We start from the raw sequence: 27,224 nt of genomic DNA on the forward strand, positions 1-27,224 counted from the left end.
TCTCTAATTGCATTTAATAACAAATCCTCATATCTGAAATTAAATTAATGTTGCTAATCTTTTATGCTAAAATTTGGGAATCAACGGGTTGGTACTGAAATTGTCTTAACTCAAGCACTATCCAAATTCATATTTTTACGTTTAATGTTTATTTCAATTTCTGCCTTACTTTATTTTCTAGTATCTGTTGTCTAAAAAAAAAACTCATAAAAAAACCTTGTTGCCAATTTGTCCAAATACGTGTGCGTGTGCGTGACATTCTTTTTCTTTTGCCATAAATAAATCTCTCAGTGGACGACCTGGATTCATCCAGAAAATATAAATTTAAATTTGGACTACAACTGCACTCGTACACTGGCGAGTATAAACCTCTCACTAAAATAAAAAAAAATATAAAAATTTTATTATGATTTGTTCTTATTATGTTTTAATTGCAGGGTGAGAGTGCAGTCACTCACGACCACCGGACCACCCACCAGAGACGACTGGTGACGCAATCGACTCTCTCTCTCTTCCTCTCACAGACACCATCGCTCTTCTCTCACAACCGTCGGCCCCACCATCTACTGAAAAATATAACTTGGCCTCTTACCAGTAAGAAGGGAGATAACAGTGCTCTTCAGCACAATTTCTAGCACCTAAAGACAGTCAGCATCCAGAACAAAAATAATTGTAAATCCAATTGCCTACAGAGAACTAAAGAACTCAACAGAACTAAAAATTGTAAATGAATCCCTGGTATACAGCATGAGCCTCAGGTCTACCTTCTTATCAAGACAGGCAACATAAAAAATTAAATGGTTTATGAGGTGATGTAAACGGTAATAACAGCCAGATGAAGAGATCATCTTCTGGAGCTTTGCCTCTTATCAAAGCACCAGACCTTTTCCTTAATATGATTTTAGCATTGTAGGAAGCTCGATATCAACAATATACCAGAAGACACAAAATAAATCCAAGCTCCAGTCAATCGCTTTCTGTGTTGCCAATGGAGAATGGTGGCTTTGCCGATGGTCGGTTGATTTGGGTGGTTTGGGAAGAAGGGTTTCGCCGGTGTTCCCTCTTTCTTCTCCCTCTTTTCATTTAATTCAATTTATCAGCAATTTATCGCGATAAATTGTTTCAATTTATATCTTACGTACTGCCAAAATATCATGATATATTAGTTCTGTACAACTCCTTGTAAAACTTTTTCTGTACGAATAGCGGGACTCATTTTTTTAACCCCCACTGACGGGGGTTACATTCACCCCGTTAAAGGGGGTGAACAAAATCGCACTCAGAGTGCGATTTTGTTCACCCCCTTTAACGAGGGTGAACTTAACCCCCACTGTTTTGGGGTTAAAATTAACGGTGAGGGTTGTCCCTCTGTTTATTTTTAATCCCTCATTGTTAATTTTAACCCTAGAACAGTGGAGATTATGTTCACCCTCGTTAAAGAGGGTGAACAAAATCGCACTTTGAGGCTCAAGCCCCCACTCGTCTCGAATCCAACACCACACAGCCGAGACCAAATAATATCCCATTTGATTTGAACCCTCTCTATTTAGAAACTAAAGATAAAAAGAAATTATTTAAAAAAAAATTTAGAAAAGTGTCGGCCCCTGATAAGTTAAGACTGCCTCTTATAGCCGCCCAAACGAGTGAAAAAGATAAGCCAGTGCTCCCTCCCACATGGGGTGAGTTAATGTACGTCATGGGCTCTGACTGCTCGTAATCCGATCGTTGATCTGGCCCACCCACCACGGCCCCCACCAGGATGTTCGGGTTCGGGGACGGGGATTTCATCACGCTGAACCCGGACTTGCATTGGATCTTTGCCAGGTGGGCCGAGATGGACGACAGAGATGATTTCCTGTGGTGGATCCTCTGGGGGTACCATGGACCGTACACCAAAATTCTTTTAACTGAACGTCCAAAAAATGAAGGGTTAATGAATCTTACTTTCTGGAAAAAAAAAAAGAGGACTAATATGAACCTGTTTCTTGGCAATGGCTCGGACCCTATTGGGGGTGACCACTGATCCAGCACAGCTGACAACCTTGTGGGCGGATGATAAGTATTTGGAAAATTCTATTTACAGCGATGCCTTTTGCTCTCTGTAATTCATTTTTAATATTTTTAAAATATCTTGAGATAAAAATTTATATTTGTCTTTCATTTAAATATTTGACGCTCAACCATCCATCATTACTCTTCAAGTGCGTGGACTCAATTTTTCGACCACTACCGCCATAGCCACTTTCTCACTCACAACTGAATGTCGCGCAACCACTATTATTTAACATCAAGCAGCAGCCACTATTATTCAACACCAAATATTGCTCAGCTGAGTTCTTCTCGCCATGGCCATTACTATCAGCGATGGATGATTATTATCTGCAAATGTTTAACAAAGAAGATAACGAGTATTCCTATTTCGACAAAAAAAAAAATACAATTTATAACATCTATCACTAGTTTAATCACATAATTTATATGTACTGATGAAGGATTTTCTAAAGTGGTAGCCGCACGTTCCCTTCTTGCCTCTCCGATGGTACCTGCATGGAGACGGGGCTTGCTCCCCCAGTCAATCTTCGATGATTAAGTTAGTCCTTGATCTCGGATTAATTGTCCCTTTTAAACTATACCTCTCGGAAAAGGATAAGAAGAATCTCCTACCTTTTTCTCTTACCTTTTCTCGGGATAGGGATCATGGAGGGATCTTCGGGATCTCCCTTCCGCCTTCTTCGGGACTTTCCCGATAAAGATATCGCGATAGTATCCGTCTCCGAGGAGTTCGGGATAGCTGTTGCCTCCGTGACCTTCGGTGGGTTAGCCTGTTCCTGAGGTCTCGGAGATTCCTTTACTGAGTGCTTATTCGATTGACGTGGCGATGCTTGTCTGCCATGTATCTTTTGACCGCCACTAGGTATCCGTCTCGGCGTAATTATGGGACCGAGGGCGTTCTCCTCATCACTGGGAGATTCTTCTTATCCTTTTTCGAGAGATATAGTTTAAAAGGGACAATTAATCCGAGATCAAGGACTAACTTAATCATCGGAGATCGACCGGGGGAGCAAGCCCCGTCTCCATTGCAGGTACCATCGGAGAGGCAAGAAGGGAACGTGCGGCTACCACTTCAAAAAATCCTTCATCAATTAGCGCCCACCGTGGGGCCGACATTCTTCTCTTCTATCTCTCCAGTGCAACAGACAACCTTGCCTTTTTTTTTTCTCTACCTTGAATGGCAACCAGAAGACAGACGTCTAGGGCCGTGGGGAGCAACCCCGTTCCAGAGCCGAGTCAGCAGAATCCTCCCCGAAGCCCGCCGGGGAGAGCTGGGAGTCCGGAGGGCCCTCTGCCTCCCCCCGATCGGATAACACTCCTGGAGGGTCAAGTGCAGCGATTGACGGAGTTACTCATGGGTTTTCTAGATCGCCAGCATCAGCAAGCCCAGCATTCTCGGGCGGAAGAAAGGCGCGAGCCCCCGAGAGAAGAGGAGTCCTATCGACGGGATGAGAATCCGCAGAGGCCGGGACAAGACGATGGTCATGGCGAGGCGGCCGAGTCTCTTGACTTGTCGTTTGTGTAGCAGCGACAGGAAAGAAGATTGCAGCAGTTAGAGGAGGAGATGGCCGCCCTAAAGCCGAAGACCGGAGAAGCTTAGGGACCAAGGATAAATTAGCCCCTTAGCCCAGAGATCATGGTGGCCATACCACCGGAGCGCCTCCGTATCCCAGCCATTAAGCCTTACGCAGGGACCTCTGACCTGATGGATCACCTTGATCTCTTTACCTCGCATATGATGGTACAGGACGCCTCAGACGCGATGTGGTGTAGGGTTTTCTTGGCCACCTTGGAGGGGCATGCACGAGCTTGGTATTCAAATCTGGCTCATCATTCCATCGTAAGTTTTACGCAACTCCGAGGCAGCTTTCTGGCGCATTTTGCACCTCTTAGAAGACACCGAAGGTCCACCATGGCCTTGGTAAGTATGAAGCAGAACCAAGGAGAGCCCTTGAAGGATTTCGTTTCACGATTTAATATGGAAGCCTTGAGCATTGAGAACTTTGACCACAGTGTAGCTATGGTGGCATTCCAGAACGCCCTGAGGCCCGGCCCTTTCGCCCAATCATTAGCCAAAACGTCCCCGAGTACGTTCAAGGACATATTGGGCCGGGCCACGAAGTACATAAACGCCGAGGAGGTCATGCAGGCTAAGAGGGCGGAGCATGTGGAAAAGAAGGATAAAAAGAAGCATCCCGAGGAAAGGAGGAGTGACGACCGAAGGGAAAAACATCGCCCTCGGTGGGATTCGGGGGGCTTCACTCCTCTGAATGCCCCGAGGGCAGAAATCCTGGCTACTATTGAGGGAAAAGACTATTTAAAAAAGCCTCGGCCGATGAAGGCACCATCCGACAAAAGGAACAGAAGTAAATATTGTCAATTTCATCGAGATCATGGTCATGACACTGAGGAGTGTCACCAATTAAAGGAGGAAATTCAGTAACTTATCAATCGAGGTTTCCTGAGGAGCTACGTGGCTAAAACAGATGATTCTCGGGGGAGAAAGGATCGACGGTCGCGATCGAGAAGCCCCCCAAGAGGGACTGCACGGAGGATCGAAATCGGGCCCAGCGGAAGAGATCACATCGAAGAGAAGACGATCATCCTCAGCCTTCAATATTTCACACACTCGTAGCAGGGGAGGTCCCAGCCATAAAGGATGAAAAAAGTAATGCGGTCCGGCTGAAAAGATCGAGGAATGTGGATCCAATCTCTTTTTCAGATAGTGACCTCTCGGGATACCCGACTCGAAATGACCCACTAGTGATAACAACTGAACTCGGGAAGTGGGAACTTCGGCGGATCCTTGTGGATCCAGAAAGCTCTTCAGAAATCTTGTATCGGCAAGCCTTTTTAGGCATGGGGTATGAAATGACACAGTTGAGGGCAACGAGGGTCCCTTTGGTAGGATTTGATGGTGAAGCCGTATACTCAGAAGGGATCATTCAGCTCCCATTGACGGTAGGGAGAGGTTCCCGGACTTCTCGAGTTATGCTAGACATCCTAGTAGCAGACGTGCCTTCGGCTTACAACATGATTCTAGGAAGATCTGGTCTCAATGCCCTTCGAGCCATCCCAAGCACATATCACATGATGATGAAGTTTTCCACAGATAGGGGGACGGGCGAAGTGCGGGGAGATTTGCGCTTAGCCCGTGAATGTTACATGGCCTCTATAGGCATTGTGAAGGATAAAGAAGCAGGGTCGCAGAAGGACGCTGACCCCCCGAAGGAGGTCAGTTTTCTACTAGAAGGACCCGAAGATCCCAAAACAGCAGAGCCGGTGGATGAATTGGAAGAAGTACCTCTGGAAGAGGATTGCCCAAGCCGATGCGTAAGAGTGAGTATGGAGTTAAAGGACCCGCTAAGGAGTCAAATAATATCACTCCTTAGACAGTATGCGGATATCTTCGCATGGACAGCCCGGGACATGCCAGGAGTAAATCCAGAAGTAATGACACACAGGCTGGGGGTCCGATCAGGTTTTCAGCCTGTCAGGCAGAAGAAACGAAGCTTCGCCCCAGATAGGGCTCGGGCAATCGAGGAGGAGATCACAAAGTTAGCAGATGCGCGCCACATTCGAGAGGTGGATTATCCAGATTGGTTAGCAAATGTCGTGCTGGTTCCCAAAGGGCAGAGCAAGTGGAGACTTTGTATCGATTTCACCGATCTTAACAAAGCCTGCCCAAAGGATAGCTACCCACTCCCGAGGATTGACGCCCTAATTGATGGAACTGCTGGATGTTTGCTCATGAGTTTCCTAGATGCTTTTCAGGGGTATCACCAGATTCCATTGCACCCGGAGGACCAGGAGAAGACGGCATTCATCACCAACAAGGCCACCTACTACTACACCGTAATGCCTTTCGGTTTAAAGAACGCAGGAGCCACTTACCAACGCTTGGTAAATAAGCTTTTTCACCAACAGCTCGGGAGAAATATGGAGGCATACGTCGACGACATGCTGGTAAAAAGCCTGGTTGCCGAATGTCATCCGGAGGATCTGGAGGAATGCTTCAAAACCCTTCGTAAGTTCCATATGAAACTTAATCCTGTCAAATGTGCTTTCGGCGTTTCTGCAGGAAAGTTCCTGGGCTACATAGTACACCCCCGAGGGATCGAGGTAAACCCTGCGAAGGTCAAAGCTATCATGGATATGCCGGCCCCGAGGAATGTGAAAGAGGTACAGAGCCTCACAGGCAGGATGACAGCCCTTGGCAGATTCCTTTCTCGTTTGGCAAAAAAAGGCCTTCCTTTCTACAAGGTCTTATCGAAAGCAAACAACTTCGAATGGAATTTTGAATACCAGCGAGCTTTCGAAAAGCTGAAGGAGCACCTAGCCACGCCCCCGGTTCTTACCAAGCCGAAGCCCGGAGAACCATTATACATATACCTGGCGGTGGCCAATGAAGCCGTAAGCTCGGTATTGATATGAGAAGAAAATAAGATCCAGAGGCTTGTTTATTATGCGAGTAAACGATTATCGGGAGCCGAGGTTCGGTATCTTCCTATGGAAAAACTGGCTTTCGCCTTAATAACATCGGCGAGGAAACTCCGACCCTACTTTCAAGCTCATACGATTATAGTGCTTACTAATCAACCTTTGAAGTAGGTTCTTAGCAAGCTAAAGCTTTCAGGTCGGATGTTGAAGTGGGCAGTGGAGCTCACCGCCTTCGACATTGAGTATAGGCCGCGACCGGCCATTAAGACGCAGTCGTTAGCAGACTTCATCGCCGAAGGGATAGGAGCTCCCGAAGGCCCCGAAGAAAATCGGAGACCATGGTTGGTGGCGGTAGACGGAAGCTCGACCTCGGGCGGCGGTGGAGCAGGATTAATGATAAAAAGTCCTGAAGGGCAAATATGGCCTTATGCGTTACATTTTGAATTCCGAGCATATAACAATGAAGCAGAATATGAGGCCTTATTGGCTGGGCTGAGATTGGCTGAGCAATTGGGGGCTCAAAACGTCGAGGTGAGTTCAGACTCTAACTTAGTGGTGCAGCAGGTGAATGGAGAATATGAAGCCCGAGAAAGTCACATGGTGCGATACTTGACCATAGTCAAAGAACTGATGGCACGTTTCCAACACGTAAAGGTGGAGTACGTCCCTCTGGCTATGAATACAGAGGCGGACTTGCTGTCCCAAATCGCTTCTTCCTCTTTCCCTACGAGCTCTCGGGAAATTCGGATCGAATCTCTTCCACAAAAGAGTATCGAAGAAGTCACGGACCAGTTATGTGTCGATGACGAGCCTAGCTGGATGGACCCCCTGTTGTTATATTTGAGAGAAGAGAAACTCCCCGAAGACGACTCGGAGGCACGGGAGGTCAAACGAAAAGCCCGAAATTTCGTATTAGTTAGTGAGGAACTATACAGAAGGTCTTTTTCACAGCCGTTACTCAAATGTATCCGACCTCGCGAAGCAGATTACATCCTACGGGAGATTCATGAAGGAATATGTGGAAACCACATCGGGGCTCGGGCTCATAGTCAAAAGGCCCTACGGCAGGGGTATTATTGGCCAACGATGGTACGAGATTCCGAGCAGCTAGTCAGGACTTGCGATCGATGCCAGAAAACGTCTAATTTGGTCCATGTGCCGGCAGTCGCACTAACTCATCTCGCTACACCATGCCCCTTCGCTCAATGGGGTATAGACATCCTGGGGCCTTTTCCCCCAACAGCTGGACAAGTCAAGTATATCATAGCTGCTATCGATTACTTCACGAAGTGGGTCGAAGCTGAAGCAGTGGCCTCTATTACTTCTCGGCGGGTGAAACAATTTCTATGGAAGAATGTAGTTTGTCGCTTCGGAGTTCCTCGGGTGCTGATCTCAGACAACGGCACCCAATTTTCTGATCGGTCTGTTCGGGAATGGTGCCAGGAGTTGGGAATCAAGCAACAATTCACCTCTGTAGCTCATCCACAGGCTAATGGCTAAATTGAACTCGCTAACAGGACTTTGTTGCGCGGTTTAAAAACAAGAGTAGATAAGGCGAAGGGTAGCTGGGTGGAAGAACTATCGAGCATTCTGTGGTCCTACCGAACCACGGCGAAGGTCTCCACGGGAGAAACTCCTTTCAGTCTATGCTACGGCTCAGAAGCGTTAATCCCAGTTGAAATTGGAGTGCCTACGTTAAGAGTAGAGCTGTTCGACCCTGAATCCAATGAGCAAAGTTTAAGGGACAACCTAGACCTCCTCGATGAATTTCATGATCAAGCGAGGATTCGACAAGCTACTTATAATCAGCGCATAGAGAGATACTACAATCGACGAGTAAAAGCACGAAATTTTCTACCAGGAGATTTGGTATTAAGGCGAGCAGATGTTCAGGGAGCCCGAGAAACAAATAAGTTAACACCAAATTGGGAAGGTCCTTACAAAGTAACAGAGGTTCTCAGCCCGGGGGCATACAAACTACACACCCTCGAGGGTACACTCGTGAAAAACGCATGGAACGTGCAGAACTTGAGGAAGTTCTATCAGTGATAACTCTTTATTATCTTCATATAATCTGTTAGTAATAATTTTCCATTACATGTCTTGGCATTTTTCCTTTTTGTTGCTTTGCGTATGCTATCCAGGAATAAATTCATTTTTCGTCCTATGCGTAAAAACTCATCATTTCCAAAGATCTGGGAAGGCACATCAGAGCAAAGAGAAAGAATTGACATACCCTCAACAGGGCTAGACCCCTCAACGATAACAAAGGATCAGATGTGATCCTCGGGGGATCCGAACCCCCGACAAAAGCAAAGGATCAGATATGATCCTCGGGGGGCCCGAACCCCCGACAAAAACAAAGGATCAGATATGATCCTTGGGGGGTCCGAACCCCCGACAAAAACAAAGGATCAGATGTGATCCTCGGAGGGTCCGAACCCCCGGCAAAGACAAGGGATCAGATATGATCCTCGAAAAGCTTAAAGGATTAGATACGACTCAACACCTCAAAGACGTCATGGGGATCAGACGTGATCCTTGGGGGGACGGAGTCGAGCCCTTCTGAACAAGCGACAAAGACCAAGTCCTGCGATAAGCAGGGGGTGGCAAAAAGGAAGGATCAAGCCTGATCCCAAACGGCCTTTTCCTGTTTTCGACAAAATGCAAAGGAAATAAGGCAACAAAAAGGCAGTAGCAAAAGAAAATTGTGTGAAAAACATAACACTTTTATTATTACGACAACAAGTTTGAATACAAAAATGTCTACTCTAAAGAGGACAAGGCGGCGACAACGTCGAAGGGGATGGAGTCTACATCCAGGTTCAGGAAGCACTCTTTGATGAGTTTTCTCATATGCTCGAACCCGCCCCGAAGAACTCCTTCTAGTTCCGCGGCATAAGCTTCGGAACTTCGGAAATCCTCACGACCATTCTGAAAAGCCACTTGGGCATCCTTGAGGGCGGATTGGAGTTGGACATGAGCAATGCGAAGGTCTTCTTTGCACTGAGAATAAGACTCCAACGCTTCGACCTGTCCCTTCTTGGCTTCCTTCAGCTCCAGAGTAAGTCTTTTTATATCCTCTTGAAGCTGATGATTAACAGCCTTAGTGGAGTCCAGCTCCTCCCCAAGTCGGGAATTGGCCTGATTAGCCTCAAGCATGTTTTTCTGGACCAACTCCAAATTCTCGCGCACTTGAGCTTCGGCTTCGTTGGCAAGTCGGGCATTTTCTTACGCCAGCTCAACAGACTTAGTTAGAATATGAACACGATGCTCGAGACTCGACACTTGGGAGGAAAAAGACTCAAACCCCCGAAGCCTTTCAACCTCAGACTCCAGGGAAATGATCCGGGCTTGAAGTTCGGATTCTCGCCGAGAGACCAGACCTTGAAACTCTATAAGGTTCTGAGGAAGTAAAAATAGAATATAGATTAAGACCTACTCGCATAGAAAAAAGGGCAAAGTCAAAAGAGAAAGGAGTACGGTCGCACCCTCAGAATCTCGGCGCAATAGTCGGTTTCGTTCGGAGTTCGTAGGGTCTCCGGTAGGACTAATGCCGTTGAAGGAGCATTGGTGGCTTCAGGAGCCGGAGGCTCGGAGGGAGTAGCAGCCGGGGAGGTGGCCTCCATCCTACGACGCTTCGTCCGGCGTGCTAAAATCTCCTTCGTCGACAACGCTGAAGCCTCCTCCAGCGAAGCCTCCCCTGTCAGCTCCGAACGCCCCGCTGGTGTTAATGGCGTTAAAATTCGTTTAAAAATCGAACTGATAGGGATGCTGGGAGGCGTAGCACTGGACTCCGTACCTGTTAAGGTTTGCCTTTTCTGGGCCTCTGCGCGAGCCACAGCAAGCACCTGTGCGATGGTCGCTGAATCGTCTTCGCGAGAGATCGGCAAGGGCGCAGGCATGGTGGAGGCTTCTCGCCGCGCGATCGGAGAGTCTCTGGTCTGAGAAGTGGGGAGCTGGGAAGATGGGTCTCCCGAACCCCCAGCAACGCCCCTCTTGGAAGCCTCTTGGATGGTCCCAGGATCTTCCTCCACCGCTCTTCGCGACCTGGACGGTATTGAGTTTTTCTTATTATTCTTCTTGCTCTTTGGAACTCGCTCGGGAGGCGCAGCCCTCTCCGACACTCTCTGGTTGCTGGAAGATGCCGAGGGGCCCTTACTCCCAGGAAAGTCCAAGATCATTCCTCTGGTGATAGTAGAATACGATATCTCCCAGACCTCTTCAACTAAGAAAGAGATAACAACGAAAATCAAGTACAGACAAAGGAAGAAGAGAGGGTAAAAGAAAAAGATGAAAGAAGAAGAGCTCACAGTTCTCGCCATCCAAACCCGCTTGGGTAAGGCTGGGATTGGAAAGCCATCATTCTTCCAGTTCCGACTGTTCTTCATAAGTCGGCAGGCGAAATCTTCAATGGTCTCGACGCTCGGACGCTTGTGCTTAGTGTCTAGAGTCCACTCGTTGCAGACAGACCAGATCTCTTGAGAAGAGCCGGATGGCCTGGGACGGACGAAGACGAAACGTTCCTTCCAATCATCAGAATTCTTCGACCCGCCAGATTGCATGAGAGTTGAGGCAGAAATCTCAAGTCCGGAGTATCCCTTGCAGGCGAGGAGACGACCATCTTTCACGATCCGAGGGGAGATGGAGATCCACCCTCCGGGGTCGCGGTTGGTCGTGAAGAAATAATCGAAGAGGTCCCCAGTTGGCTCAATTTTGCTAGAATGACAAATAAGGAGGAACCCCATCAAGTATCGCCATCCGAAGGGAGACAGCTGGGCGGGAGCAATAGTGAGATGTTGAAGTAAGGACATCACTCTTCTTCGGGGAGGAAGCCGAAAGCCCCTGTCGAAAGCACACTTATAAGTGCAGAGGCGGCCGGCGACGGGATGACATACTCGTAAATGGCTGTTGAACTCTACCTCCCACTCTTCGGGGACGTTGTACTTTTCTCTGAACTGTTGGCATTCCGCCTGGCTCATCCATTGGCATGGAATCGAGGCAGCAGGGTGTTTTTCCCACTCAATAAGCTCTGCGCCAGCGGAATTAAACCTCCCAGAACCAATTATCGCCATGGCAAAGAGCTAGAAGAAAGAGAGGCGGAAGAAGTGGAAAACGCTTGCCGGCACAAGAAAAGCTAAAACTGAAGGAAAATCGTGCGGAAAGAAAAGTAGAGGGACTGAGGAGTTCCCATTTTAAAGGTTCAAATTGCGGGAATAAGAGACCAAAGGGCGAGCAATAATGAGCATTGATCACCCCGCACTGACAGAGCTCGAAAGACGAAAAGGCCTCGGACAACGCATAGGGAAGGGATACCGCCGTCAAAACCAATCGATTTTCGCGTCCGCCAGACAAGCAAAAAAAAAAAAAAAAAGGGGGGAAAGGGAAAGAAGAAGTTAGATAGAAGAGCCTCAGGAGCTTTACTACTCCTCGAGCCCTTCAAACCGAAGAGCTCAAGGAGTGGGGGGGCAAGTGATGAGGAGAACGCCCTCGGTCCCATAATTACGCCGAGACGGATACCTAGTGACGGTCAAAAGATACATGGCAGACAAGCATCGCCACGTCAATCGGATAAGCACTCAGTAAAGGAATCTCCGAGACCTCAGGAACAGGCTAACCCACCGAAGGTCACGGAGGTAACAGCTATCCCGAACTCCTCGGAGACGGATACTATCGCGATATCTTTATCGGGAAAGTCCCAAAGAAGGCGGAAGGGAGATCCCAAAGATCCCTCCATGATCCCTATCCCGAGAAAAGGTAAGAGAAAAATGTGGGAGATTCTTCTTATCCTTTTCCGAGAGATATAGTTTAAAAGGGACAATTAATCCGAGATCAAGGACTAACTTAATCATCGGAGATCGACCGGGGGAGCAAGCCCCGTCTCCATTGCAGGTACCATCGGAGAGGCAAGAAGGGAACGTGCGGCTACCACTTCAGAAAATCCTTCATCACCCACCTTTTTCTCTTACCTTTTCTTGGGATAGGGATCATGGAGGGATCTTTGGGATCTCCCTTCCGCCTTCTTCAAGACTTTCCCGATAAAGATATCGCGATAGTATCCATCTCCGAGGAGTTCGGGATAGCTGTTGCCTCCGTGACCTTCGGTGGGTTAGCCTGTTCCTGAGGTCTCGAAGATTCCTTTACTGAGTGCTTATCCGATTGACGTGGCGATGCTTGTCTGCCATGTATCTTTTGACCGCCACTAGGTATCCGTCTCGGCGTAATTATGGGACCGAGGGCGTTCTCCTCATCATGTACATACACGACGAATAAATTAAAAAAATAAGATTAATAAAAAAATAAAAAATATACTGCCTTGAGGGCTAGGGATTGCCTGAACCTCAGGGTTCGGAGCTTGGGGGATGCCCCGAACCCCGAGATTCGAGCAATTTGGGGTTCCCTGAATCCCGAGGTTCGGGAAACCCCTAATTGCTCGAACCCCAGCGTTTTGGGTGTTCAGAGAATCTCGAACCTCAGGATTTGATAAGCACCTTGAATCCAAGAATTCGGGAAAAATCAATTCTCCCGAACTCATGAGTTCGGGAAAAATAATTTTTCTCGAAATCATGAATTCAGGAGAATTGCATTCTCCCGAACCCAATCAAATTCAATTATATAATATATATATTATACTATATAATATGTATATAGAATGCAATAGTATCCATTCTCCCGAATCCATGGGTTCGGGAGAATGACACTATTATATGTATATTATATTATATTTATATTATACTAATATATATATTATAATTATATACATATATATACTGATTATATATATAAATTATTTCAAATGTATATAAATTATTCAGAATTATTGTGCCCTGAAATTTTGGATTAATATTATATTTATTTTTTCTTGAATTAATATTGCTTTAATCTTAATTTTTCTTTTGAGTTAATTTTAATTTTTGATACTAATAACTCAACCTAATCTGATCCAAATTCTATTGTGTAAAATTAGATAAGTCCGATTTCAATTTTGTATATCATTTGCTTTCATTTTTGAGAAATCACTTACCCCCGAAGGGCGAGATTCAGGGAATCTCATACCCCACGAATCTCACTGTTCGAGGGGTAAGGGTTTCCCTGAACCGCGGGGTTCGGGGAAGTCCGTACCCCCCGAATCTCGCGCGGTTCGGGGAAGCCCTCACCCCCCGAACAGTGAGATTCGAGGGGTGAGGGGTTCCCCGAATCCCATTGTTCGGGGAACTCCTAACCCCCTGAATGAGGGGCATTATTTGATTCTGCGATTTTGAGGAACTCCAATGAAGAGGGTGGGCAAGGCAAGCGAAATAGGTGATGACGAGAGGTCGGCTGTGGTCTGTGAGAGTGGTCTGAAGAAGAAGAAGAAGAATAACAGGATTTGATGCGCGAAGAAAAAGAACAGGAAAAAGACTAGGATTTGATGCAAAGAAGAACAATTTGGATGCGCGTGAGGTGTGTTTTTTTAAGAATGAATGTTTAGAGGGTATATTTAGTATATAAATGGTTAGAAAAAGTAATAAATGTGACTACAAATAATAAAATTTAATATTTAACGTGTAATAGTTAGAAAGAGAAAAATTTATGATTGTAAATAGAATTTTCCTAAGTATTTCGCATAGGTTAAGAGGAGGCATGAAGTGGAGGTCACATACTGGGAATTACTGTCCTTCATCTTGAACAGAAGGCCACCTGTCACATTTAATTTATAGCAGTCACCACTCAATCATCTGAATCTGTCTGTATCATACAATTTTTGTGTGTTTAGTGGGTGTGGTGTTCGTGTTTTGTGGATTATTAAGCTTTCCAATGAGTATACTCAGTGTACATCCGGAAGGTAATCCATTCCAAGATCTCATCGATGGTAAAATATATATATATATAGGGCCAGCTCTAAAGGGTAGGCGACTAAGGTGGTCGGCTAAAGCCCCCAACTATAGAACATATTTCAAAAATTAAGTCTGCATTTTGAATATATACTTTAAATATATAATAAATATGTATTAAAATATATAATTTACATTAATTCTACTTGAATTTAGTTGGTAGAGTGGTAGGTTATAAATTAATATATTTTTAGATCATTGGTTCAAATCACTCCACCACGTTTTAAATTGTTTACATTTTCATATTTTTAAAACAATAAATACAAATCCCAAAAAATTTGTAAGAAAAATTAATACTTTAGTGAATTTTTTTATATTTTAATATTTGCTAAATAATAAATATTAATTTCACAAATTTGGTAAGAAAAATTAATTTATTTTTTTAAATAATAAATACCAATCCCACAAATTTTGCAAGAAAAATTAATGTTTTGGTAATTTTTCTTACATTTTAATGTTTGTTAAATAATAAATATCAATTTCATAATTTTTTTTAAAAAAAACTAATATAATATTTTTATATTTTTAAATAATAAATATCATTCATATATAGAAATTTTATAAAAAAAAATTAATATTTTACTAATTAAACATTTAAAAATATTCAGTTAAATTTTTTAAATTTGAAAGTCAATCCTATACACTCTTAATATTAAATTTCATTTAAAGTTTTAAAACTCTAAGTTCCCAATCCTGCGGGCCCTCTATATGTATATAACAAGGGTTCATCTACAGAGCCAAGAGTGACAAAGAAACTTACTGAATTGGGGCAAAAAACTAAAATTGCCCGTCTATTTTGTAAATTTGCAAGTGGGCTATTGTCCTAGTCTCGTCTCCCCTTCTATGGCCGCTACCTCACCCTCGGGCCTCGTTGCCATCGCTGTCTTGCCTCGCCGACCATCGTTGCATCTTCAAGATGCAACGACGGTCGATGAGGCAAGGCAACGGAGGCAAGGCTCGGGCAGCGAGGCGAAGGCAATGGCAAGGCAACAGCCATGGGAGGGGAGTTGAGAGAAAAGGTAGTGGTCCACTTAGTAAACAAAGGTTATTTTATAGAGTCAGAGAAGGTGACAGAGAGGCTTACAAAATGAGGGCAAAAAAAAGAAATTGGCGGCGCCCACTTTGCAAATTTGCAAAGTGGGCTACTACCCTGGTCTCTCGCCTCTTCTCCCATGGTTGTTGCCTCATCGCTGTGCTTGCCTCTCTGCCATGCCATCGTCGCCTTACTACTATCGTCGCCTCACTGATCATTGCTCCATCTTGAAGAAGGGGACCTGGGGTGTACTGAGTAGTGGAGAAGGGAGCCCCTGGAATGAGGAAACAAATGTAATTATTTGCATGACCCTTGTAATCATGGAGCGATGGAACCTTTTGGACGAGAAATGGCTGCAAATTTTGGACAAATGAAGACAATGCCAAGAAAGAAAAAGCTTGTCATAAAGAAGAAAAAGAAGAAGAGGTGAAAAAGGGTGACCTTCGAGAGAAGAATCCTGGCTCCGACATGCTTGTTATCCCACCCAAATGTGTTATCAGTCTCATCAGGTCCCAGAGTTTGCCCATTAACTTGAATGTAGCGGAGATAAGTTGGGTTCCAGGTGGCCCTATGCAACCAAGCAGCTCATCCTTGAAAAGAACACCCAAACAAGAACCCATTTCACACCATTCATCAGTTAATGCTGCGTTCTCTTTGTTGTTTTCAATTCATTTTTAGTTTTTAATTTTCTAAAATAATAAAAACGTGTTTTCTTTACTATTTTTAAAAATACATTTTTGAAAACAAAAAAAAATTGTAAAGAAAACTCAAAACAACAAAAAGTTGTTTTAAGTATTTTCATTCAAAACAAACTCAAAACTTAAAATTTATTTATTTATTTATATTTTATTATTATAATAAAAAAATATTACAAAATTCATTAACTTTAAAATGTAGATATATTTTTAATAATTTATAAATATTAAATATTTTTAATTTACTAAATAATCAAATTTATTAAATAAAATATTATTAAAAAATTATTTTCAAAATTTCAAAAAGAACGAGTTTTCTAATTTTCTGTTTTGAGAAATAATTTTTTAAAATGACAAAGAGAACACGTTTTCAATTTTTTAAAAATAAACTATCAAAATAGAAAATTAAAAATAAATTTAAAACTTAAAACTGAAAATTAAAAAGCAAAGAAAATGCAGGCTAAACTTTTCGTTTCAGTGTTTCCTTTTCTTCCCCCCACCCCGGTAATGTGCCAGTGTTGTGGTTCGTTCATTTTCAGACCTGCACATAAATGGTGTCTAGTTGGGCAGTGGCTTTGAGAAGGTAGTCGGTGGCCCAGCGGATGGATTCTCTGGCATTCTGGAGCTCTCCTTTCATCAACCTGCCAAACTTAACCACGCTCCATGAGAGCAAGGTGGTGGTGACGGCCATGGGGAAACCGAACTTGACGTTGTCACCGGCGTCGTAGTACCTGTTGGAATTAATGGGTTAATGAATTTATTACGCTAAAATTAATGCTGGGACAATAATAGATAAATGTGTGAATTAGAAAAGTTTTCAAGACTAACCCCCTTAACAAACTCTAAATATTGGGAAAAGTCTTATTCTTCACACAAGTGGACACAGTTGTTCGTACAGTGGACGTGACTGTCCGCAAAGTGTTAAGTGGACACCGATGAGGTGAACACGTTCATTCGAGTGTGAGAGATACATGGTAAGAGATGGAGACCTTTGTAAGAGGATGTGATTTAGACCATAAGACCATGCTCAAATCTAAAAAGATGTGATTTGACTATATAAATTAATCCAAATCAAACAATATAACTTATCACAATTTGAACACTTGAAATTTATAAGAAATGGTTGGCTTAGGAAAGCTTATAAGCCTTTCTATTTATAATTACAAGTTAGATGATATTTAAATTGATAATATATTTAGAGAAATGTATTTTAAATTATTATTTATATAATTATGTATTTGATTTAAAAAAATTAATAAATTATCAAAACTTAACAAAAATAATATAATGAACATATTATTGAATAATATAAATAAAATTTATAAAAATATTAATATTTAATAAAATAAATTATAAAATAATATCCAGCTAATAAAATTATTACAATTATATATTTTTAAATTATACACAATTATTAAAATATATATTAATATAATATATATTAAAATATATATTTATATATATATGGAGGAGACGATGGATAGTAAGTGGCGGATGATGGGAGACAAACGTCCATCAATCTTGTTAGCACCATTGTAGGGGGTGAAATTTGTCTTAAGAAGATTTGTTTCGATATATCTTGTTATTTTGCCTTTGATATGGTTTTGATAATAAAAAATAAATATTGATTTTATGTTAAAATTTGTTTGGCACCTCTATTTTTTTTCAAGCACCAAAATGATGAAATTTGTTTGGTGTATCTATTTTTCTTTTCAAGAACCAAAATAAAAATTAAGTTTTTATGAAAATCAATTATTCTATGCCAAAAATCATGTGTTCAATATTCTTGATAGCATTTGGTTTTGAAAAATAAGTTTTTATTGTTAAAAGAATATTTTTATATCAAAATTAATCATATTGCATTTGAATCTCAAATCCATGTTTTAATTTTGAATGCCAGCATGTCAACCATTTTTTAGAAACAGTGGACCCTATTTCCATGCATATCGATCGTTTTTATACAAGCTCTCAGCCAAGTGCAAGTTGACAACTACTGCATCATTTTCAGTTGATCATTTTTGGCCCTATCGATCATTTCTTATATACCGTCGACTGTTTTTGTCTCTAAAAGCTAGTTTTGAGGCTCCAATGGTTATAAACATTTAGTTTTGCTTCAAACTTTTGTGTAGCCTATAAATATAATTTGATAATTTGAGCTTACTCTTACATTTATACTTCTCATTATTGATTGTGCTTTCATTATTATCTTAAAAACTTTGTTTGTCATTTGTATAATTTGTTCAAAATCTTGTATTTAATCCTTGAGAGATCATTGTGACTGAGAGTGTATACTCTCCGATTTTTTATTTATATTTCATTCTTATATTCTCTAGTTTGTTATTAGATGGCTTACTATTGAGAGAGAAAATTATATTTATAGATGTAATGAATGTTTAATAAATAATTATGTGATATTAATATACTTTATTTTTATATGGTTGGTGGTGGCTTTAATCCAATAACAACAACAAGAGAGGTAAAAAGCGGTCCCTTTTCCTTTCTAAGGTAACTTAAATTGACAGGCAAATCAAATGCATCATTGATTTCTATATTATTTAATTGTAGAGATCCATATATTCAATTAACCACTTAATAAAAGGGGCCGCTGTATGAATATATCATATGCCTCTTCAATTATTTATGCTGCATCCTGCATCCATCCATCCATCCATCCATCATCGCCGCGCAAAGTGCTTCCCAAAATGAGTGGTTCAATTTGATTAAATTACGTAATTAATACTACGTACTGATGCTATATATATGGGTAAAATTAATAAATAGTCACTGAACTTTAAAGTTGTAATTATTTGCTCACTCAACTTTAAATTGTAACCATTTACTCACTCAACTTTATTTATCGTTAACCATCCATCACTCGTTATAACTCCGTTAAATATTATAAACGAAAAATACTAACGGAATCTAACGTGACTAACAGAATCTGACGTGGCAAAAGTAAATTTAACAAACACTCACTGAACTTTAAAAATGTAACTAATTACTCACTGAATTTTGCTCAACGTTAACCATCTATCACCCGTTACATCACCGTTTGCTCTTGAAAAACACCCGTTACATCACCGTTTTATCTTGAAACATATTAAAATTTTTTTATATACATTTAAGATCACTTACTTTTCAAACCAAAAGTCAAAAACTAAACTAATAATTTAAATTAAAAAAATTATTGATGCAAATAAAAGTAAAAAAAAAATCTATTTAAATTTTTTTACCTTCATTACGAATAATGAAATTCACAAAAAAAAGTATTCAATAATGAGACCAAAAGTCAAAAACTAATTACAAAAATCGTATTTCTTCTATACAAAAAAATGCATATGATATCATTTTCTTAGAAATACGATTTTTGTAATTAGTTTTTGGCTATTAGTCTCATTATTGAATATTTTTTTTTGTGAATTTCGTTGTTCGTAATGGAGATAAAAAAAATTTAAATAGATTTTTTGTTTACTTTTGATTTGCATCAGTAATTTTTTTAATTTAAATTATTAATTTAATTTTTAACTTTTGGTTTGAAAAGTAAGTGATCTTAAAAACATATAAAAAGTTTTTAATATGTTTCAAGATAAAATGATGATGTAACGGGTGTTTTTCAATATCAAACGGTGATGTAACGTGGTAATTGATGGTTAACGTTGAGCAAAGTTCAGTGAGTAATTAGTTACATTTTTAAAGTTCAGTGAGTGTTTGTTAAATTTATTTTTGCTACGTTAGATTCCGTTAGCCACGTCAGATTCTATTAGTATTTTTCGTTTATAATATTTAACGGAGTTATAACGAGTAATGGATGGTTAACAATGAGTAAAGTTGAGTGAGTAAATGGTTACAATTTAAAGTTGAGTGAGCAAATAATTACAACTTTAAAGTTCAGTGACTATTTATTAATTTTACCCCTATATATATATATATATTCGAAGATATAATTAAACATAACAGCAAAGCGAAAGGAAAATATATGTATATATATGAATTTATAAAAATTATTCTTTCTAGAACTGTGTAGTTAGCTTTCAAGATAAACACAATTTTTGAAAGAATTATTTAACTTTCTCTTTGCAATCTGTCTCTGATGATGAGATATAAAAATAATAAAAATGAGTCGTGTGATCCGAGGACCATAACCACTATTTATATTTAGATAACTTTCTTGTTATCTTTTGATATTTTTATTTCAGCCCATTAAAAAAATAAAAATTACCTTTTAGATCTTTACATATTGGCCACACCCTATTAAATATATTAAAGTTTAAATAGCCCAAAATTTAATAAATCACTTATAATTGAGTTTAACATTATTTCTCAGTCCGTAATGCATAATTATTCACATATAAATCCAACTTTAAATTAAAAATCTAACAAATACTTTTCCTAGTTCATTAATTAGACATTAGGGTTTAATAAATTTTAAGCTATTTTCAAATTTAAATATTTAATAAACAAATGAGGCATGAATATGTTACTTAAATAAAAAAAAAATTAATGAGTTCCTGATCCCTAAAGCGAAAGGCAAATAAAATAAGAAATAGTTTATTAAAAGTTTTGAGAATTTGAGAAGAAAAAGAAAATCCACTAGACTTATAAAATGTTGACTGACTTGTCATGGCTTTGCCATTGAGGGTTTAACATGTCTACGTCATACCCAATAGACTAACATGAAGATCTCGATCTCATATATATTTATATATATATATATATATATTCTCTCTCTCTCTCAAACAAGGGAGTTCATTGAACTTATATTGACGGTCCTGACGGAAGTCTATTAATTTGCATGTAGGGTTATAGAATATTACTTCACTGTCAAGCACATGCAGCTACGTGTAGAATAACATCTCCCGAAAGCGATCCCCAGCCACTTGAAAGCCATGCATGACAATTTATATATATATATATATATATGTGTGTGTGTGTGTGTGTGTTTAGAAGCTACAGTTGGAATAATCACGCGTCCCGCCCACTCCCAGTCGTCTAATACTGTCGAGAAAACACATTCATTCGTTCATTCAATTCAGTTTTGGCAACCTCCAGCTAGACTGAAGTCCTCACAAAGTTGCATATATGACCCATTCACCAGATGGATAATTAATTAGCCAATCCCAAGCCCACTCGCATCTTTAATCCTTCCTCCATTATTTAATTACATTACTCAAGCAAATTCAATTCGAAATCTGGGGATTGCTGTGTTTTTATGTCATGGGGTTGTTAAATGTTTTACTTTTTATTTATTTAATGAGTTAACTAGTTTCCGACTGCAAGCTTCGTACCCAACAAAGATAAGAGCAGGTCAGCCAGCATCCAACAATCAAGCTCCATTTGCATGCATGTATATCATCAATGAACCATTACTATGCCAAACAAAATACATAGAAATGGCTGATATATATGCATGAATTATTAGGAGGCTTTTATATATGTACTCGTCACTTCAAGCATATACCTTCCTCGATCGTTACATGAAATTGTCGATTCATATGTATACATAATCCAAATATTATCAGATTTGCTGAAAGTCGTAAAGAAATTTTTTTTTGTCAATTCTGTCCGTCAATTATCATGCATGTATAGGCATTAATTAGCTAGCTAGGCTGCATGCATGTCGGGGACTTTGCCCAAAATCGCTGTGTCTTATGTTAAGATGCTTCTCACCCTTGAAAATGAATGAAAGGACGTGGAAGATTAATTAAGTCGCCAGTACTGGGGCCAGCCGGAGTGAGACGCAAGTGAAAAGTACACAGAAATTCATATGAAAACAAAGAAGAGTCGGTGGTGTATATATATATATATATATATATCAAAGGTGTTAATCAACCTTAACACTGCCCAACTGTTGAAGACGAGAAAGCTTTCTATATCTGCGATTCTGCCGCCTAACGGTACTATTCATCAGCCATAAACCACACGAAAAGGCCCCATTCCGAAAACACGGGTTTGAATTCAAACTTTTCCCTCATTGAAGCTTCGTTTTTGCATCTTGACATTGGGACCCAAATTGGATCACTTTGGATATGATTGGTGGGCTTGGACTTTTTGGAGCCAACTACGTAGATCTCTTTTGGAAATCTAAGACAAATTGGACTCTTTTTAACTTTCCCATAGATAGATTTCTAACTGAATTAAAAAATGCTGCCCTCTTGGGAATGCACACAGTTGTTGATTAGGTTGGGCGCCGCTGGTCTTTAGTAAAGGTTGACCCAGTTTTAATTAATTATTATTATTTTTTTTTTACAAAAATGGGATAGGAAGCTTCGTATGTACCTTCTGCTGTACTGTTGACTTTCCCAATGAATTACAGCTCATGAGCCACTCTTGATTTCCTCCAATTTTGTAATAATGATTTAATTTTCTTAAGTTTATATTATCACAGATGTCTCTTTTTCCCCCAGCTGCCCAGCATTACGGTCTCACCCAAATCGGATTTGTCACATTAGTGGCCGCCGTTTACTGTTATATTAAAAAAAAACAAATTTGGAAAAATGTAATTAATAATTAATTCAGATGTTGTAAAAGTTTTTTAGTCACATTACATGTTCATTCGGGCCAAGTATTCAAACAAACACTCAAAAAATATACATCCAGCTAAGAAGTTGAAGAAATTAAACGTAATGTGGCGGAATGAATCATCTCAAGACCAGAAGCCAAAGGCATTGGACTTTACTTCATCTGTTTCGTGAACTTCCAACCATTGAAAACCAAAAGGGAAGTAAAATATTTTTGACTATCATTAATTAATTCGTTCATCTAACTTAATTGATCATCAGCTATGCAGCATCCAGATGGCACCTCCCCGTTCATGATCAGGTAGTTGCAATGCCACCAAATCTAACTCAGGCAGCTCCATCTAAACCAGAATATATATAGTTGCCCCTGTATAACTCTTTTACGTCAAATATATATATATACACACGAATTAATTAATTTTTTCAAAGCATTTTATTTCGATTTTCAATCTTCGTTCTCTGTGCACCGACCATAGCCTCAATGTGTGGTGGATCTATGGGAGAATTGCCACCTAACCAGACAGAGAGTTAAGATCCACGCCGGTCTTAATTGCTTCAAACTTACGTGGGTGTGGGTTTCTCCTAATATTAATATATATTTGAGCCCTTGACTTGCCAATATCTAAATTAATTAATTACTTAATTCCATCTATATTTTATTTTACCTGCGAACTTGATAAACCTCTGCCCTCTTCGATGCGGATATGAACTTGGGTTGTTGGATCCATGGCTTCTTCTCTTCTAACGAATCAAGAGATCGACGCGTTTTGGGAAAGCCATGCAATTAAGTTGACTTTCATGAACCGGACTCTATTTTATTGCTTGCCACTTCATATATAAATATGGGTACATACCAGAATAACTCATCCATGCACAAGTACTAATCTTCACATCCAGGGTCCACCCTCTAATGAATTCTATAGCCATGCCATCTAAGCTCTTCTTCTTCTCTTCTAGCTTCACGCTCTTCTTCTTTGTCTTTTGTCTCTTTTCCTCTGTGCCTTCCGGCGCCGACACCTCTCCTTCCGATCCCGTGTCCACCACAACCATCTGCAAGTCCACTCCATATCCTTCCTTCTGCAAGTCCGTGCTTCCAAACAACTCTTCCGGCAATGTCTACGACTACGGCCGGTTTTCCGTCCGGAAATCCTTGTCGTCGGCCAAGAAACTCTTGTCTCTGATCGACAAGTATCTTCGCAAGTCTTCCACCCTGACACCTTCTGCAATCGCCGCTCTCCAAGATTGTCGATTTCTGGCTCAACTCAACATCGACTTTCTGTTGAGCTCTGGCCAAACTGTGAACTCTACTTCTTCGACTCTTCCTGATACGAAAGCAGACGATGTGCAGACAATGCTTAGCGCCATTTTAACCAACATCCAAACTTGCTTCGACGGCATTCAAGTCACTGCCTCGGCTTGGAGCGTCAAGAACGGCCTTTCCGCTCCGATTGCAAATGACACCAAATTGTTCAGTGTTTCCTTAGCTCTGTTCACCAAAGGCTGGGTTCCGAAGAAGAAGAAGAAGGCATCGAAAAAACCAGGGAAAACACAGTTTGCCCTGCAAAATGGAAAGCTACCCTTGAAAATGTCTGAGCGGCAGAAAGCCATTTACGAGTCTGTGAGCAACAGGAAGCTGCTTCAAGAGAGTGTCTCTCAACAAGTTCTGGTGAGCGACATCGCGGTAGTGAGCCAAGACGGAAGCCAGAACTTCACCACCATCAACGACGCCGTGGCGGCGGCTCCAAACAATACCAAAGCTGCAAATGGCTACTTCTTGATCTACGTCATCGCCGGCGTCTATGAAGAGTACGTGTCCATTCCCAAGAACAAGAAGTACCTGATGATGATAGGCGATGGAATCAACCAGACCGTGATCACAGGCAACCACAGCTACGTCGATGGCTGGACTACATTCAATTCTGCTACTTTTGGTGAGTAATTAATGAATACTGAATTACTTTTTTTACTTGATAAATCTATTTCACACAATTCAAATTTAATCTAATTCTAATATTAACAATAACACATGCAATTATATATGGACATGATCTAATGAGTTACATCCTTGCCATTTTCAGCTGTTGTTGCACAAGGATTCGTTGCAGTAAATATGACATTCCGCAACACAGCCGGCGCGATCAAGCACCAGGCCGTGGCCGTTCGGAGCGGGGCCGATCTATCCACATTCTACCTCTGCAGCTTCGAAGGCTACCAAGACACCTTATACGTACACTCTCTCCGCCAGTTCTTCCGCGAATGCGACATCTACGGCACCGTGGATTTCATATTCGGAAACGCCGCCGTCGTGTTCCAGAACTGCAACATGTACCCCAGGCTCCCGATGAGCAACCAGTTCAACGCCATCACGGCGCAGGGCAGAACGGACCCGAATCAGAACACCGGCATTTCGATCGAGAATTGCACCATCCGAGCAGCGGACGATCTGGCTTCCGGCAACGTTACGATCCAAACTTATCTGGGAAGGCCATGGAAGGAGTATTCGAGGACTGTGTACGTGCAGTCTTTCATGGACAGCTTGATTGATCCGGCGGGCTGGAGCGAATGGAGTGGAGATTTCGCGCTGAGTACGTTGTATTACGTCGAGTTTAACAATACCGGGCCCGGATCGGACACTTCCAAGAGGGTGACTTGGGCGGGCTACCACGTTATCAACGCCACCGATGCTGCTAATTTCACGGTGTCGAATTTTCTGCTGGGAGATGATTGGTTGCCGCCGACCGGAGTTCGTTATTACAGCGGCTTGTTGTGATTGGTTCCATGTTGTTCGTTCTTGTAATTGCTTGACTGCCCCCAAATAACCCAAGCCGGAGCAAATGCGTTAGCTGCTTGGTAATCATTCACTGTTGTATTCGTTCATTTGGGCCAGGAAGATAATAAGATATAGTTTCAATTGTGACCAAAAGTCACGTGCCTCTTAATTACTGACCTTTTTTCTGATTTTTTTAATTTCAAATATATTATTATGTAACATTTTACCTATTACTATCCATTATTATGAATTTAAATTAATATAATATATCAATATAAAAAAATTCAAAATTGGAGTATCCAAATTCTTGAAACGTGATCATGACGGCAATCGGAGGTAAAGTTGGTGCTGGTCATATATATGAAAATGATCGATGGTGTCGGTTGCATGATTGGGACAACATAACTTACTAACTTAATTAGTGCTACTAATTTCACTAACTAATTAAGGCTTCATCATTATCATCATCAAGTGGTTGTCGCTAATTAACGCAGCCATAATCCCTCTCCCAACCATATATATATATATATATATATATATGAAACCCAAAATAAAATTGTAAGAATATTTTTTTTTCTTTTCATTTTTAAAAATAATAACGCTAAATTGAACTGAAATTAAAACAAAAGCCTTAACACTTTCAAGCTTTATACATAATTGTCGACGTTCAATTTCGGCCGACCGTGATTCGTTTTGGGCCGCGGTGAGTCAATCCAAAAATACTGAGAAGGAAGTAAAACTCTCCCAAAATTTCAAGCGTGTACACCAGAATCTTTACGTGGTTCGGCCAGAACGATGCATAGTCCACGACCGCAATCTGATTATTCTCTCAGAGTGGCGATATCTGATTATTCTTTCTGTCATTGCCCCTCATGGTCTCTTTGACTCTCATTTATACTGAGGGGCTTTTACAATTCAGATAACATATAAAAATACAGTGATTGTATAATGGGGGACAAACAGTTCTTATCGCCTTCACAAGACCGGGAGTGGGATCCTCATTACGAGGGCCATGGACTGTTACAGATAAAGTGATCGGACCCTACCTCTGACTTCTCAGCAGCTTTGCCACTCATGCGGCTGGAGGTTTTAGACCGGCGACCTGGATGGTCCAGCGATCTGGAGGATGTTTCCGGAGCTCATTAGTCGATTGCTTGGAGCTCGTTGGGGCTTATCGGGAGCTCACCATATGCTTGCTTTACGAGTTTTGGATTTTTGGTGGAGGCTGGACTTTCCTTGACGAGGCCGTCCGGACCTTCTCGGCCTTGGGTGATTGGGCCGGTCTATCGGACCGAATCTGACCCATACGGAGTGGTGCGGGAAATACATATAACAATAATTAATTTTAATCATTTAAATTATTTGACATCACCATAGTAACAAGAGATGTAAACAAATGCATTGGGCCTGATTCTTCTTTCCAAGAGTATAAGGTAAAGATGATTAATTATAGTTTGGAAGTGTGATGATGTAAGATTGGGTCGCAAGTGCATGGCATGGCCCGGTTCAATCAGAGTGCTATAATCATTAGGCCCAAATGGGAACTCAAATTATTTATCAGGACTGTTTAAAATAAAAAGATTTGCACAAATTAAGACCTTTCCGGAACTGCTATATATAGTTTTGTAAAATTTTAAGGAACGCTCCGTACTTTAAAACGTAAATTTAGTATAACTGCGCTTATTTATACGGGAATCAAGTATAATTTTTGAGTAACGAGAATCGTTTGTGTAATTTTTTTAAAAAATAAAGAAAATGACTAATTAAATATGTTTATATGAAAATTGTGGAGTGTAATTTAATTACATTTTTCATAATCATATAATATATGGGATGTAATTA

The 27,224-nt window shown here is 40.9% G+C and overlaps 1 protein-coding gene and 1 pseudogene across 1 annotated transcript; one reads left to right on the forward strand and one right to left on the reverse strand.

Annotated features, from left to right (window-relative positions):
• Positions 1–1,625: 1,625 nt before the first annotated feature.
• LOC127791335 (endoglucanase 17-like) lies at positions 1,626–22,953 on the reverse strand (annotated as a pseudogene).
• Positions 22,954–23,475: 522 nt separating this feature from the next.
• On the forward strand, positions 23,476–25,600 carry LOC127793595 (probable pectinesterase/pectinesterase inhibitor 41). Its single transcript, XM_052324380.1, has 2 exons — positions 23,476–24,543; positions 24,691–25,600. The coding sequence occupies exons 1-2, from the start codon at positions 23,523–23,525 to the stop codon at positions 25,380–25,382; spliced, it is 1,713 nt and encodes a 570-aa protein (XP_052180340.1). The 5' UTR covers positions 23,476–23,522; the 3' UTR covers positions 25,383–25,600.
• The last annotated feature ends 1,624 nt before the right edge of the window (positions 25,601–27,224 follow it).

The sequence above is a fragment of the Diospyros lotus genome, chromosome 1 (assembly GCF_014633365.1).
Source record: "Diospyros lotus cultivar Yz01 chromosome 1, ASM1463336v1, whole genome shotgun sequence".
In the NCBI taxonomy this organism is placed as follows: domain Eukaryota; kingdom Viridiplantae; phylum Streptophyta; class Magnoliopsida; order Ericales; family Ebenaceae; genus Diospyros; species Diospyros lotus.